General features: G+C 44.8%; 1 protein-coding gene across 1 annotated transcript in view; it reads right to left on the bottom strand.

The window, feature by feature from the left end:
* LOC111077544 (GATA-binding factor C) overlaps window positions 1-3,325 on the bottom strand; it is a 34,975-nt gene extending 31,650 nt beyond the window's left edge. The window contains 2 exon segments of the mRNA XM_022371965.2: window positions 2,719-2,943; window positions 2,946-3,325. Of these exon segments, the coding sequence (XP_022227657.2) occupies window positions 2,719-2,943; window positions 2,946-3,045 (325 nt within the window). The 5' untranslated portion in view covers window positions 3,046-3,325.
* Window positions 3,326-13,149: the final 9,824 nt, after the last annotated feature.

Raw genomic sequence — 13,149 nt, 5'->3', positions numbered from 1 at the left:
CAATATTTGTATTTATATTTAAAACTTGAGGATAACAAAATCCTTAAGTCTTAGGTATTTTTAGTGCCTGTCTAAATTTCCATCGAGGCGATAAATAAATTGCTTAAAATTGTATACTTAATTATATAATTCAATGCTCGAATACCCTAGAAACCTGCCCAAAGTGCCTCTCATGTCTAAGGCAAATAGCAAAAACAGAAAAAACAAAACACGACCAAAACACAAACACAAAACAGCAACAACAACAAAAAAATAAAACGTGGGACATATGTAGGAATATATATTTTTCATCGAAAATGTTTGAGAAAAAAAGGTAACAAAATTTTAGAAAATAACAAAAAAAAAACATACATACATACAATATACTGAAAAAGATGCAGATACAGGGACACACACACATACGCAGATACAGATACAGATGCAGTGAAACATACAAAAAGATACAAATACAGAGAGTCACGCGGCCGACAAAAGTTATTGCCAAAATGTTCGGCATGTTTGCTTTTGAAATTTAAATTTCACATTTGTTGTAGTCTGTTGTTGGTGTCTCGTACGGGGCTGTCGGCTCGTTGTTGACTTTTTATGACTTTGGCTAACATAAAAATCTCCGAGCAATTCCTAACCAGTATGTGTGTGTGTGTTTATGTGTGTGTGTTAGCCATTAAACTTCATTTGCTCAGCGGGCGTCTATATTTGTGGGGCGGGAAGAGAGCTCTAGTTGCTTAATTTGCCCACTAATGACAGCAACTAAAGTCAACCACTCATAATTGACAACTAAATTGGGATTTTGACAACTGGAAGCCCCCACCCAGACACCCAGCTCCTAAGCCCTCACGAGATGTGACATATGCAGACTAATGAATTTTAAAATCAACGCTCGCCACAGGTGCCCCAGTGCGCTGCGCTGCGGTGCGATGCTCGTTATGGATGCGAGTGCCACTGGCACAGCCACTGCCGATGCCCCAGAGTCCCCTCTCTCTTTTCGGACAGACAGACAAACTGTCTGTCAAATGTTGAACGAACAGTGCGCGGGATTTGAATCCGAGAAGTTTTGAGTGCATGAATGAATTACAGCGGTGAAGAAGGAGAGCTGGAATCAGTGGATGGAATGGAATGGAATCAAATCAAGCATCAATAAAGTCGGCATATGAATAACATGAATTAAACATAAATGCAAAAGGAATCGAGAGAGAGATGGAGAGAGGCAGAGCAGGGAATAGGAAAAGGAGCAGCAGCAGCAGCAGCCTCCAAAGCTGATTGATCACTTTGCAGTTTGCAGCCTCTCTTTGGCAGTGATCTTTCCTTTCTTTCCCCTTCCCTCCGCCCGCTGCTGCTGCACACATTCCTGATATACAGAAATTTTAAATTAAAATTTTGCACACTCAAAGAGCAGGAAATAAATTCAGCGACCGACCGAGCATTGATGCATGTCACGTTTGGGTGTTCGTTGCGTTTTACGTGGAACTGTCAAAATGCAAACCAAACCACACCAAAGCTCAGACCCCAAAGCGAAAAGCCAAACCCCAGCAGAGTCAGAGGCAGTGCCAGGCCAAAAAAAAAAAAAAAACTGCAGCCAGAAGCAGCAACAACAATGGGGCCTTGCAATGCTAAGTGCCAAGTGAAAATGGTTTGGGCCATCAGCTGTCAAAACTGACAGCAGAGTCACAGTCTGCCTTTGGCCCAGAGCCACTCTTGGATACAGCAGCAGCAAGCAGCAAGCAGCAGTGCGGTGGCTCCTCAAATTGAAAATTAACTTAGCGGAACTGGAAATTTTTTGGAGGCGTGTGAACCACACATACACCCAGCAGACAAAAACAGAAAAACGTAGCGACAGAAAACTGAAAATAATGTCGTCTGCCATTTGCTCTGTTTTGGTGTTTCAGTGTTTCGGTGGAGGCCGGGCCGCCCTCGCGCACCGCACTAATGAGCCCAGATCATTTTCTCTCTGGCCCAGACAGTAGTCCAACGAACAAATTTCAGGCAATTAGGAAAAACTGTACAGCCAACAAATTTCCATTTTCACGAGACGATATTCTCAGATGGGGCAAGGAAGGGAAAACAACCCAAAAAAAAGACGAGTAGAAGGTTGTAATAGAGCCATAGAGACATGATGAGGGGAAATTATGGAAGAAACTTAAACTTTCGTTTGGGTTTTATGTGCAGAAATTTACAGAGCACATATAAATGGTTGTGGTGTGTTTTTTTTTCTAATGGGAAACACACGATTAATCGTACTTCATTCTCGTGCTTGAAATTCCCTGTTTTTTCAACTAAACATTGACCAATTGCTATCTGCAAACTTTAATTCAATGCTTTGGGGTATATCTAGGATACAATCTGGCTACAAGTACTCGTATCGAGACCCCCAGCGATTTCTGTGGGCCCCTCCCCCTCATTATTTATGGCGGCCAACCGGAAACGTTCACTCAGCAACACAAAAAAGGCGCGAAGCAATCGATTTGTGGGCGTTGGGCGGTTACAGGCGGGAACGGACCCATCAGACCCATCAGACCCACCACCAACTATCCACCCTCCCCGCAAAATACATTCATTAAAAACGCATTAGAAATGACATTAGAACAAATGTCCGAGGCACAAACAACAGCGACGAAAAAAAAAAAGATGGAAGAAATTACTATTAAATAAAACATAAATCCAATCGCGGTGGAACCTTTCCCCCACCAACCCCAAATTCCCTGCCCCCGAATGGGTACTTACTGTGCTGATGATAGCTCGGATAGTACCGCCGATGGTGTCCATTGCTCTCCAGCGCATAGAACGCACTCATATCGCTGGTATCCAGGCCGAGGCCGGAGCCTCCGCCCGCGCCGCCACCGAGGGCCGCTCCAACGCTGCTGCCCGCCGAGGAGGCGCCGCTGGACAGGCTGTGATGGCTATGGGCCAGGCTGCTGCCGGCGCTGCCCAGGCCGTTGGTGTGTGGGCGACGCCATTGCTGCCGGATCCGGAGCCGCCGCCGCCGCCGCCTAAGCGCGGACTGTCGTACCAGCTGCGCGCGGCAGCCTCCGCTGTTGAGGTCATATCCATTTCGAGTATAATCTTGAAAGCTTTTCTGTGCTACTGGGGGGCGTATAGGTTTCTGCTCTCTCTCCACTCTCCTTTCCTCTAGCTGTGGGATGGATGGGTGGGTCTGTGTGTTTGTGTGTGTGTTGCAGTGGCAAGTAGCGCTGGCTTCTCAGCAACCACACATTTTCCTGTTCACGCGCCTAACCACACAAAAACGCGCTGCAATTTCAGAAATGTTTTGTACTTTAGAAACTGAAATTTTGTGACTTTCCTTTCGAGGTGTCTGCGTTTGATAAGATTTTAACGGTAGCCGGCGTTATCAAGATGCCCCCAACACTCTGCACTCTCCTTATCAGGAACCGAACGCACTTCAACGCTTTACATTTTTGTTTTTGTTTTGTTCAATTGTTTTTTTTTTATAGCTACTTTATGGGTACAGTTGCGGTGGCAGTTTTGTGCTAGGATAACCCACCGCAGGTTGATTTACGGCTGCTCTATAGATCTACAGAGTGTGGTGCGGCTTTAGCCGCCACCGCATTTTGCTTGGCAGGAAAATGCGAGTATATTTTGGCAGTTGCAATTGCAATTGCAGTTGCAGCCCTCCCATTGATTGATGATCTTCACTGCATCCCAGGGGATCTAATAAACATGTCCCTGGCACAACATTCTGGGATTGTCTTTCTCTGCAGTCACAATGTTTACACTGTCATAAAGCCGAGACAATTGTGCCTGGCAGACAAAAGGATGTGCATGTACCCGTATCCGTGGGATGTCAAAGACGGCGCCTGGAATTGTGCGTGGGAGTACGGACACACAAGGCAGGTGTGTGCGCGAATGGTTGTATGTGTTTGTGTGTGGGCCCAATTAGAGCTTCATCTGTGGTTTATCTTCTAGTATTCTTCTTGAATTAGTACGGGCATCTGTATGCTATGTGCCCCCCTCCCACTCCCTACCATTGCTATCAGAGACTATCAGACAATCAGAGAATCAGACAGACAAGTTCTATTGATTTAGACAGGTAGCTCCAGAGGTGCGACAACATTTTTGGGGGAAATTTTTCGGGGTCTTATCAGCCATAGATAGTACGAGGAGTACGTCTGTTTGTGTGTGTGTGTGTGTGTGTGTGTGCACTGCACTCGTTGATTTCTTTTTTAAAAAAAAAGATTATTATCAACAGGAGTTGTGCTATTTGCTTTCTTTGTTTGCTTTGGCTTCGAAAAATTAATAATACAACCCATGGGTTGGACCCGACTTCTTCTATCTTTAAGGTACGTATTCCAGATGCCTATCGCTCGATTGACAATTGCGCTACAGAAATATGATAAGGCAACATAATTTGTTACCTCAACGCAGGGCCCCTGCACACCTCCCTACACATACTCTCTCTTTCTCTCTCTGGGGAGGCAGAAAGACAAACAGGTCTCTCCTCTCCTCCTGCTACTATCCAACAATTTTTGATTTGCTTTCTGCGTGGCAGCGTTGAAACTCAATCAATTTATCTATCTATCAGCAGAAGCAGCAGCAACAGCAACAGCAGCAGCACCAGCGATACGGGGAAAAAGAAGCAAACACTTTTCATTAAATGTCTTCAAAAATATTTGATTGTTGTTGCTGCCGTGTTGCTGGTTGGTGTTTGTGTTTTTTGTTGGTTAGTTGATAGCAATAAATTGATAAGCCCAGTTGCCAGATTTTTCTATGCCTGTGTCAGAGCCAGTATTTCGGGCAATGGGTCCCTTGTGGCACTAATGATTGCTCGATAAGGCGCTGCGCTGAACCGTTAAAATCTCATCAATTGTTGCGGAAACTTTTGTTGTTTTTATTTTTGGTTTTTGATAGGTGTATTTTGGGTTTTTCCATCATTTGAATCTTACATTTTAGCACATTTATTAGTCACACTTTTAAGGGCGTTTTGATTTGTTTCTCTGTTTTGGGAGGGCTCTTTTAGGTATATCTCCGTTGTGGGGATCTCTTTGATTTGTATCTCTGTTTTGTTTTGCTTTGCTATTTGCTATTTGCTTTAACACTTTCTTGGCCCTGGCTCAAATGGGGGTGTATGTTGTATTTGCCGACGCGTTTTGAGCTTTCTTCTGGGCTTTGCTTTTGTTTCTTGGTTAGTTTCCACGAAAAACACCGCCGCCGACGTAAAACCAACGCGAACGGGGAAACGGTACGGTAAACGGAACGGCGAAGCGAACGGGGCGAACGAGACAGGCAACAAACGGCGAACACGATAGCGCTTCAGTTATATTTGCTGTGCTGTGGGTTGCATCGAACACGTCAACGGTCGTCGTCCAACTGAACAGGCACGAGCGCGAAACAGGAAAGACAAGCGCGTTCGCGTTCAGCCACTCACACAGACGCACACACACACACACTCTCGCTCGTTGTATCTGAGGGAGAAACAACTCGTCTGACGAGGGCCGGACTTCGGTGCGTGTATGTCGGTGTGTGTGTGCGCGCGCGTTTGGCACATACAAGATGGTCGCACCGTCAAGCAGTGCTGTGTGCGGAGCAAGCAGGATGGCTATACCGGAGCCGACTCGGCAATATGCTTGTCACTCTTTCGCTTGGTGAGCGGGGCGTGTTTTTTTGGCCCCGTGTGTGAGAGCAGCCAGCAGGTAACCGGTTCGGTTCGGCTCGTTTCGGGCTGCAGTTGCATGTCCGTTGGTTTGTTTGTTTGTGCAGCCAGAAGCTCAGCTCCATGATGTTGTTCGTGTGTTGTTGTTGTTGCTGCTGTTCGTCATGCTCGAGTGCATCGTTCAATAATCTCTTTGCGGCACGCCTCTCTGCACTTGGCATGGTGCCTCGGCTGCGTTTTGGTTGTCTGTTCGACGACGCTCTGCCTGCTCCTGCTCTGTAGTTGCCACACCACACCACAGCACACACACACACACTCTCTGCTCCTCTCCTTCTTCTGCCCAGTGCTATTCGGTTGTGCGGCTGCTCTGCTGCTGCCTTTGCCCGGCTGTCAAACAGTGACAACAATCATCGATCGTTCCGTTTGTGATTATGTGGTTTATTTATGGGCTTTAACATGTGTGCAGATTTGTCTGACGATTTTTGAGTTATATGCCACTGTCTCTCTCTCTCTCCCTCTCTCTTTTTGAGAGCGAGACAGGCATACACAGAGAGTAGTGAGAGAGATGTAGAGTGAGATAGCTGGCACATAAAACGAAATTTGCATAAATTAGCAGCTGGAAATTAAGCAAACTACAGAATTATACCCATGCTTATTTGTATGCTTCCCCCAGCACAACCCCCCTCGGCAACCTTCACCTCCATCCAGCAGCAGCATCTTTTTGCTGGCGAAAACAAAACAAAACACTCAAACTCGAAAGATAGTTTCCGCGTATCTAGATACAAATTATTAATATTGAGCTCGTTTATTTTGCTGGCAAGTTGGCTCCTCCGGGCTGCTTTGCTGGTACATGGTACATCTGCTGCGCATAAACAGCTCACACACACACACACACATACACATATTATGGAGGTGAAAACTGGCGGTTCTAAAGTTTCGATCCTTCCTTTGAATTGGGTACGGAAAATTTTACTGAAATTTTATTTTCATTTTTAACTTAATGTCTGTAAATTTCCTAATATTAATTTAATGATTTGTTTTTGACCTGTACAATTCACGATGATTTGCAGTTTTTTTTTCCAAGTGTACGTGAGAAACTTTTTGTTGGTTTCTTTTGTGGTTCATTGCATTGATTTTGGCTGCAAAGCAGAAAACTTTTCGGCGCAAAAGGGTTAAGTGCTGCCGATGCACCTGTAAAGTGGCACAAGGATGCTGGCTTCTTGGTGTGGCAGGGTTGATGTGGAGGGGGAACAGGTACAGGAAGACAGCTGCAAGCTGAAAACTTTCCCAGGCTGACTCAAGTTTACAGGAATATTTTTGAATGTATTTTTGGGCTTAAGATCTTTTTTTTTTGAAGGCACTTCATAAGTTCATATGCGCTTGTAGCTGAGAGATACGTATCTAACGAGAACTGCCTGGGCTTTATGGCCAAAATGAAGCGTTTGTCAAAGCCTCTGTGGCGACTATCTAAGCAGCAGCAGAAGTTTATGTATGTAAATACTCACAGGCGCCGCAGATAGAGCGCTCGATAGTTACAGATACATATTTGGAGATAAAGATACACACCAAAAAAGTGGCTGCCAAAAAAAAATAAAGAAAAAAAAAACCTGTAACCAAAATCAGATCAACACACAAACGGTGCGAACAACAAACACGAGCGACGAATCACAACAGCAACAACTAGAAACAACAAACAACCAACAAACCAACAACAGCCACAAACACTGTTGAGTGGTGTCGGTGTCGGTGTCAGGCAGAAACAACGTAAACAAGAGCTCGAAACAATCTGCCAGCAAAGATCTACAAAAGGATTCCCAGAGAGTAAGCCATCGCAGATCTTCGATGGCATGGAAATAAGGCATCTGTTCCATCGCTGTCCACAGATTAGATAAACGCCTGCACTACCCATACTATACATATCATCAGAGATCTGGCAAAACACTCTCCCCCCGCCAGGCCATAAAAATCGCAATGGGTTGTAAGCCAGCGATAAGATTGGGCCAGTCAGGTCTACGCAGTAAGCATAAGATTGGGCCTAGTCATGTCTACTTAGGGGTATCAGAATTGATGAATTGTCACGTCTTTGTGTCAAGCACTAAACACTTGGCTGATAGCCACACGTCATCTTCAATTGGTCTAGGAAGTTGTAGCAGCCCCGAAATACATTCTCACAGATAGCAGACTAAAATGGGACTGGTATGCCATATAATGTACATATGTACCAAAGAGTTATGTACATATATATAATCCCAATATATATAACCATATAATATATGGTTTTCTACTATATACAATTTATTGGCTGGTCTTAATGGATCAGACTGTTGCCAGTGAAATGTGAATGAATAAATGAGTATAAATAATAAGTGGATTGGTATTTCCCCAACCGAAACCGATAAGGAAATGTGTGCCACCGCAAGATATCTGAATGTTTAATTGAATTTCGTATGAGTTTTTACCTATCTTGCAAATAAGGATTCGAATCGAATGAGGATTCCTTATAATTGTGAAATTAAAGCTAAAGTTAAATTTTGAGTGAAAGCTATCCAGCAAGACGGTATCATTATTTTCATTTCATTCTTTAAAGTAACCTAAAATCTTTTTGGCAAGTCAGAACTTTATTTCGGATTATTTGCCAACTTTCTTTTGAGCTTGGGGGCCCATTATCTGAGCACCTGAGCACCCCCTCCCTCCCCGTACCTTCCCGTTCAGCACCCATGCACGCACACATATGCATGCACGATTCTTGTGACTTTTACTTCGAATGCATATTTTTCCAGCACGTGCGCAGCTTTTCCGGCTCCGTCCGACATCCAAAGTGAAGCCTCAAGTGGAAAGCCGTCAAGCAGAGACGCAGAGAAGCAGAGACGCACGAGGCGGAGGAGTGACGTGGAGCTGGAGCTGGAGACCAGACATGGCTATCGTCATGCCCAAGCCATCCATAGACCATGTGTGCACCGTCTGTGTCTGTCACTCCCTCCCCATTTCCATCCCCCTCCCCCCTGCCTATACCATAGTCCCCCTAAAAAGCTGACGCACGTTGCGTGTAATTCCGATTTTAATCGCATAAAAATGTTTTGTTTATATGTATAATTTAGTTTTAACAATTTACGTTAACCTTTTGTTACCATTTTTAATTTGTTCAGCGGTGCTGAGGTTGTGTTCCACCGTGTGTACTTGTTTTGTGGCTGTAGTTGTAGTTGTAGTTGTAGTCCATAAGCAGCCACAATTAAATGCTCCATAAAATTGGTTTAAATACGCGTTCAGTTTTGTCTGTCTATCTGTGTACTTATATGAGTATATGAGTATGGTATGTGGCGTATCTGTATCCGAGTACATATGTATGTATGTATAGCTGTGTGCCCCTTGGTTCTTCTATGCATATAGATAGTTATTATTACTGAGCTCACTTTATTGTTGGCTTGCCTCTTTTATAATTATTGTCATGCGATAGAAATCAGCGACATTTTTACAGCATTTAAACAAAGCATAAATTCTGATTTAGTTCCAAAAGTGTCGCCTCGCCTGGCCTTTTCCTATATGCTATGTATATTGTATGTATGTACATATGTGTGTTGAAGTGCTTATATATTGCAAAATAGAACAGCAGCAGTAGCATCATCAGTAACAGTGGCTGGTCCAACCATTTATAAATACAATAAAATTTCTATTTAAATTGCCAGTTGTAATTAGAAACCGCCGCTCCATCCACTCCTCAGTTTGGCTAGTAGGCTTACATATTTATACATATTATTGAGGCCATGAAATCATGTAGCCGAGAATGACTTCTGGATACATTAACTAGAACATTTTAATGATTGGTTGCACGGATTGATTGAACTGCTCAAGATTGATTGAGGATTAAGATAATGAATTCCGCTAATCATATTTACATTAAGATTTGTTGCATCTTTTTTCTGTACTACTTATATCGATATCTAGATCTGCGTACCTTTTTATATGTTGCTTAGAAGAATTTAACAAAATTTCATATATAATATAACTAACTATATAACTAACTTACTTGGCTTTATTTGTATCTATCTGTTATCATCGACAGCTACAACTATTTATATTTATCATCTCCATCTGGATGATAATTCCGCCCTAAAGCTCTTTCCGCTGAATCCAAATCCCTGGCTACTCGTCTGTCATCAACTTACTCTGTTTATGTATCACCCTTGGCAATAATCGGCAAACATTTTCCGCTCTCTCCACCGTACCCGTTCTGTGTGCCACCCATCTACACATAAATCCCTGTTTCCCCTCAGATATGGCTGCTTCTTGGTCTTCCATGTTGCTGTTGATTTTGTTATAGGCTGAGTATATAATTTAATAACTATAACAACAAAGCGACAACACAACACAACACAACGGCAACAGCCGCCACATGGAACAACAACGATGTTGCAGCCGGGGCACAGTTCATATGTCATGTGCCAGTTTTTTGACTGCAATGCAGCGCCCGTTCCTCTTCCATGTACAACGTCCATGTCCCAGGTCCCTGGTGCCTGGTCCCCCCAGCCGTCTGTCTCTCTCTCTCTCTATCCCTCACCACAACCAATCCTGGCCATGCGTTCTAATTTCATAATAAACTTGGCTGCCAGCCCCAGTGCCAGTCCCAGTCCTAAACTCCATCCCGAGCCGAACGACGGCAACTAAAATTGGCTGGATCCAAAACCGCAACGGGTGTAAATTTCATGTTGCCCCTCTCCGCCACTTACCGTCTCTCCCGTTCCAGCAGCAGCAGCGGCAGCCACTGCTGTGGCAGTGCACCGCCAATGGCGGCACATCCTGTGCAGCTCGTAAGCACCTCATGCGCCAGGCTATAAATGTAAATTGCCTAAATGGGCAAAAGCTCGAGCATACGTTGGCCAGGACATGGATACAGCCAGGATGGGATAAAAGGGGGGCAAACAGGAGGTGAGTTGCGAGTGGAGTGGGAGTGGGCCTGGGTCTGGGTTTGGTCAGCACTTGCATCGTAAATGAAATCAGTTGGTGCGCGAATCCTGCATGGGTCAATTATGCAAATGTCCTCCACTCACACATGAGTGTATCTGTGTGTGTGTGTGTGCCTGACTGCATTTGTATGCTAGTTGTCCTGGTCAAAGGTAGAGGCAGGAGCAGGAGCCGGAGCCCGAACTGCATGGCGAAAGTGATTTGTTGCCTGGCAGGGTAAATCTGTTTTCATATTAAGTATTTTAGCGGCAAATTAAGTTGGACAGAGGCAGGGCAGCTCCTGGCTCTCAGTTGGGTATCCATACATTATAATGCAGCGTAGAACCACATAGACATGCTCCAAAATATGTGCGATTGCCCGATGAAATGTAATGCCCAAGAACGAAACTTTCACTCAGAGGAAGGGACACAAAGAGTCAGACACAGAGAGAGCTTTCCATTTCGACTGGGCAATGGCAACCCCCAGAATGTTGCAGTTTAGCAGTCAAACAAATGCCCGGGCACGTACATATGTACGTATGCAAGGGGAGGCACTGGAAGTGGAAAAACAGAGCACGCAGTGCCACAAACAAAAGATCTGTCTAGGTTTTCGGGTGCTGGAGTTTGCCGACTCATATATTTAAAGCACGTTTCCAACAGGGCAGGAATTCGGTGGCCCATCGACCCATGCTGTGGGGGCTCCTCAGAAATGCTCATATTAGGCCAAAGGTTTCCATTTTCCTACTACCCTTTGGGACGCTCCTGTGCCACCACCTCCTTTGTTTGCCCATCGTCTGGGCGAGGGGTTTTTACTTTTCTGCCAATTCATGGAGCCTTGTCTGTGTCTGTGCTGTCTCGTCCTTCATCCTTCGCCCCTTGCCGCTTGTCCGGCCTTTGTCCTGGCCAATACGCTTGGCAAATAGCTGGTCGAGCGCTCCTCTTACCCGGACTGCCACTGGCACTGGCACTGCCTCGCCTCATACATATGCATGCGAGTTTTCCGCTTTTCCATGGCTTGTCTGGCCGTCAGGATGTCGGCTTCCGCTTCACGTTTGTGCTTGTGTTCGTGTATGTCCTGCTCCTGAAAGCTTGGCTAAGCACCTGAGCAAACTTATTGTTAGCCTGCGCATTGTGTTCGATCGGACGAACGACCCAAAAGCCGCGTCAAGGTTAGCTTGCAGGTCCCTTCTGGCCGCTTGAAAATTACGATGTGTCTGCCAGGATAATTTTACGATTTCCTAGCAAAAATGGGGGAGAATCCTCTAGGCCATTAGGCAATCAGGCTATTCGGCTACACGTCACCAAAGACTGCAACAAGGCGATCCGATCCCTGGATATCTTTTCAACACCTACAAACAAACCGAAACAGATGAGACACCATCTTTATGATGAACGCTCACGATTCAGATGCAGATACAGATACGGATCCAGATTCGGGCTTGCAAATTACTTAAAAAAATAAGGAACAGGACAAAAATCTCAACTGATGGTCGTCCACTCGAGAGGAGATGCGACGCTCTCGATAAGGACGATAAGCGCTTACGCATTTCGCTTTAAAGATCTCTGATCCGATCCCAAACAGAGGCAGAGGCAGGGCTCAGAGATGAGAGAGGAATGGGATCGGGAACAGGGGTTGAGGGCCGGAACAACAATAGCGAAAAAAAAACCAACAACAGCAACGAGAGTTCTCTCTCTCTCTCCCTCTGTCGCTTGGCTCTCGTTTTTTGCGATTGCTCTGATCAGATAGGCGATCGTGTGCGACGGGGCGTGCGGGAATCGCATGTAGTACGGCAAAGGGGATGGATGCAGAGATGGTAATGCTGATGTTGGTGCTGGTTCAGTGGCAGGGGTAGAACGGGTCCATCTCTCTCTCTCTGCCAGCGGCAAAGTAATTTGATGTCATATTGTGTCACACACTCGGGCCAAAGCGGCCAAAGATGCTTAAAGATAGTGAGGAGAGAGATGGCACTATGGCATAACTCTGATTTCAGAGTTGATCACTCTCCCTCTCACTCAGTGGCTTCTTTTCAATATGTGCTACGTGTCGGTAGGCCTGTCTGATCATCGGAAAGCATCCTTGTTAGCCGCCATCTGTTTGCTTTATTCCTTGTTTTGTTTATATCATAATTGTAGGCGTTGATTTGGTCGTGGCCTGGGTCTGGGTCTGGGTCTGATTCTGAGCATTCTTTTTAGGGCACTCGGCTGATATACTCGTCGGAAACCCGAGACAGCCAATGAGTGGGATAACCAGAGCCCCGGCGACTTATGTCAATCTTTGATGGATGATGGAATTTGTCGGTCTTTAAGATATTTAAGAACCATTACTTAAGCAGTGGCTAACGCATCTCACACTTACAAGAATATATGTGTAATTAGTTTACGGTACATATATCTATATATTTGATCACTCGCAAATACTTTTAGATGTCTCATGGGACCGCGAACCTTGACTGGTTGATAGATATCAATGCTTATAGATAACCCACACGCAATCTTTTATATTGACAGATACTTCTAGTGCTCAAATAACATTTAAAATATATAGTATATTCTCTCATTGATACGAATATTTTATATAATGATTAGCCAATGCAAACAGTAGAACTGAG

Source organism: Drosophila obscura, unplaced genomic scaffold (genome assembly GCF_018151105.1).
Source record: "Drosophila obscura isolate BZ-5 IFL unplaced genomic scaffold, ASM1815110v1 contig_150, whole genome shotgun sequence".
NCBI classification, from domain to species: Eukaryota; Metazoa; Arthropoda; class Insecta; order Diptera; family Drosophilidae; genus Drosophila; species Drosophila obscura.
This window is presented reverse-complemented; position numbering and strand designations above follow the sequence as displayed.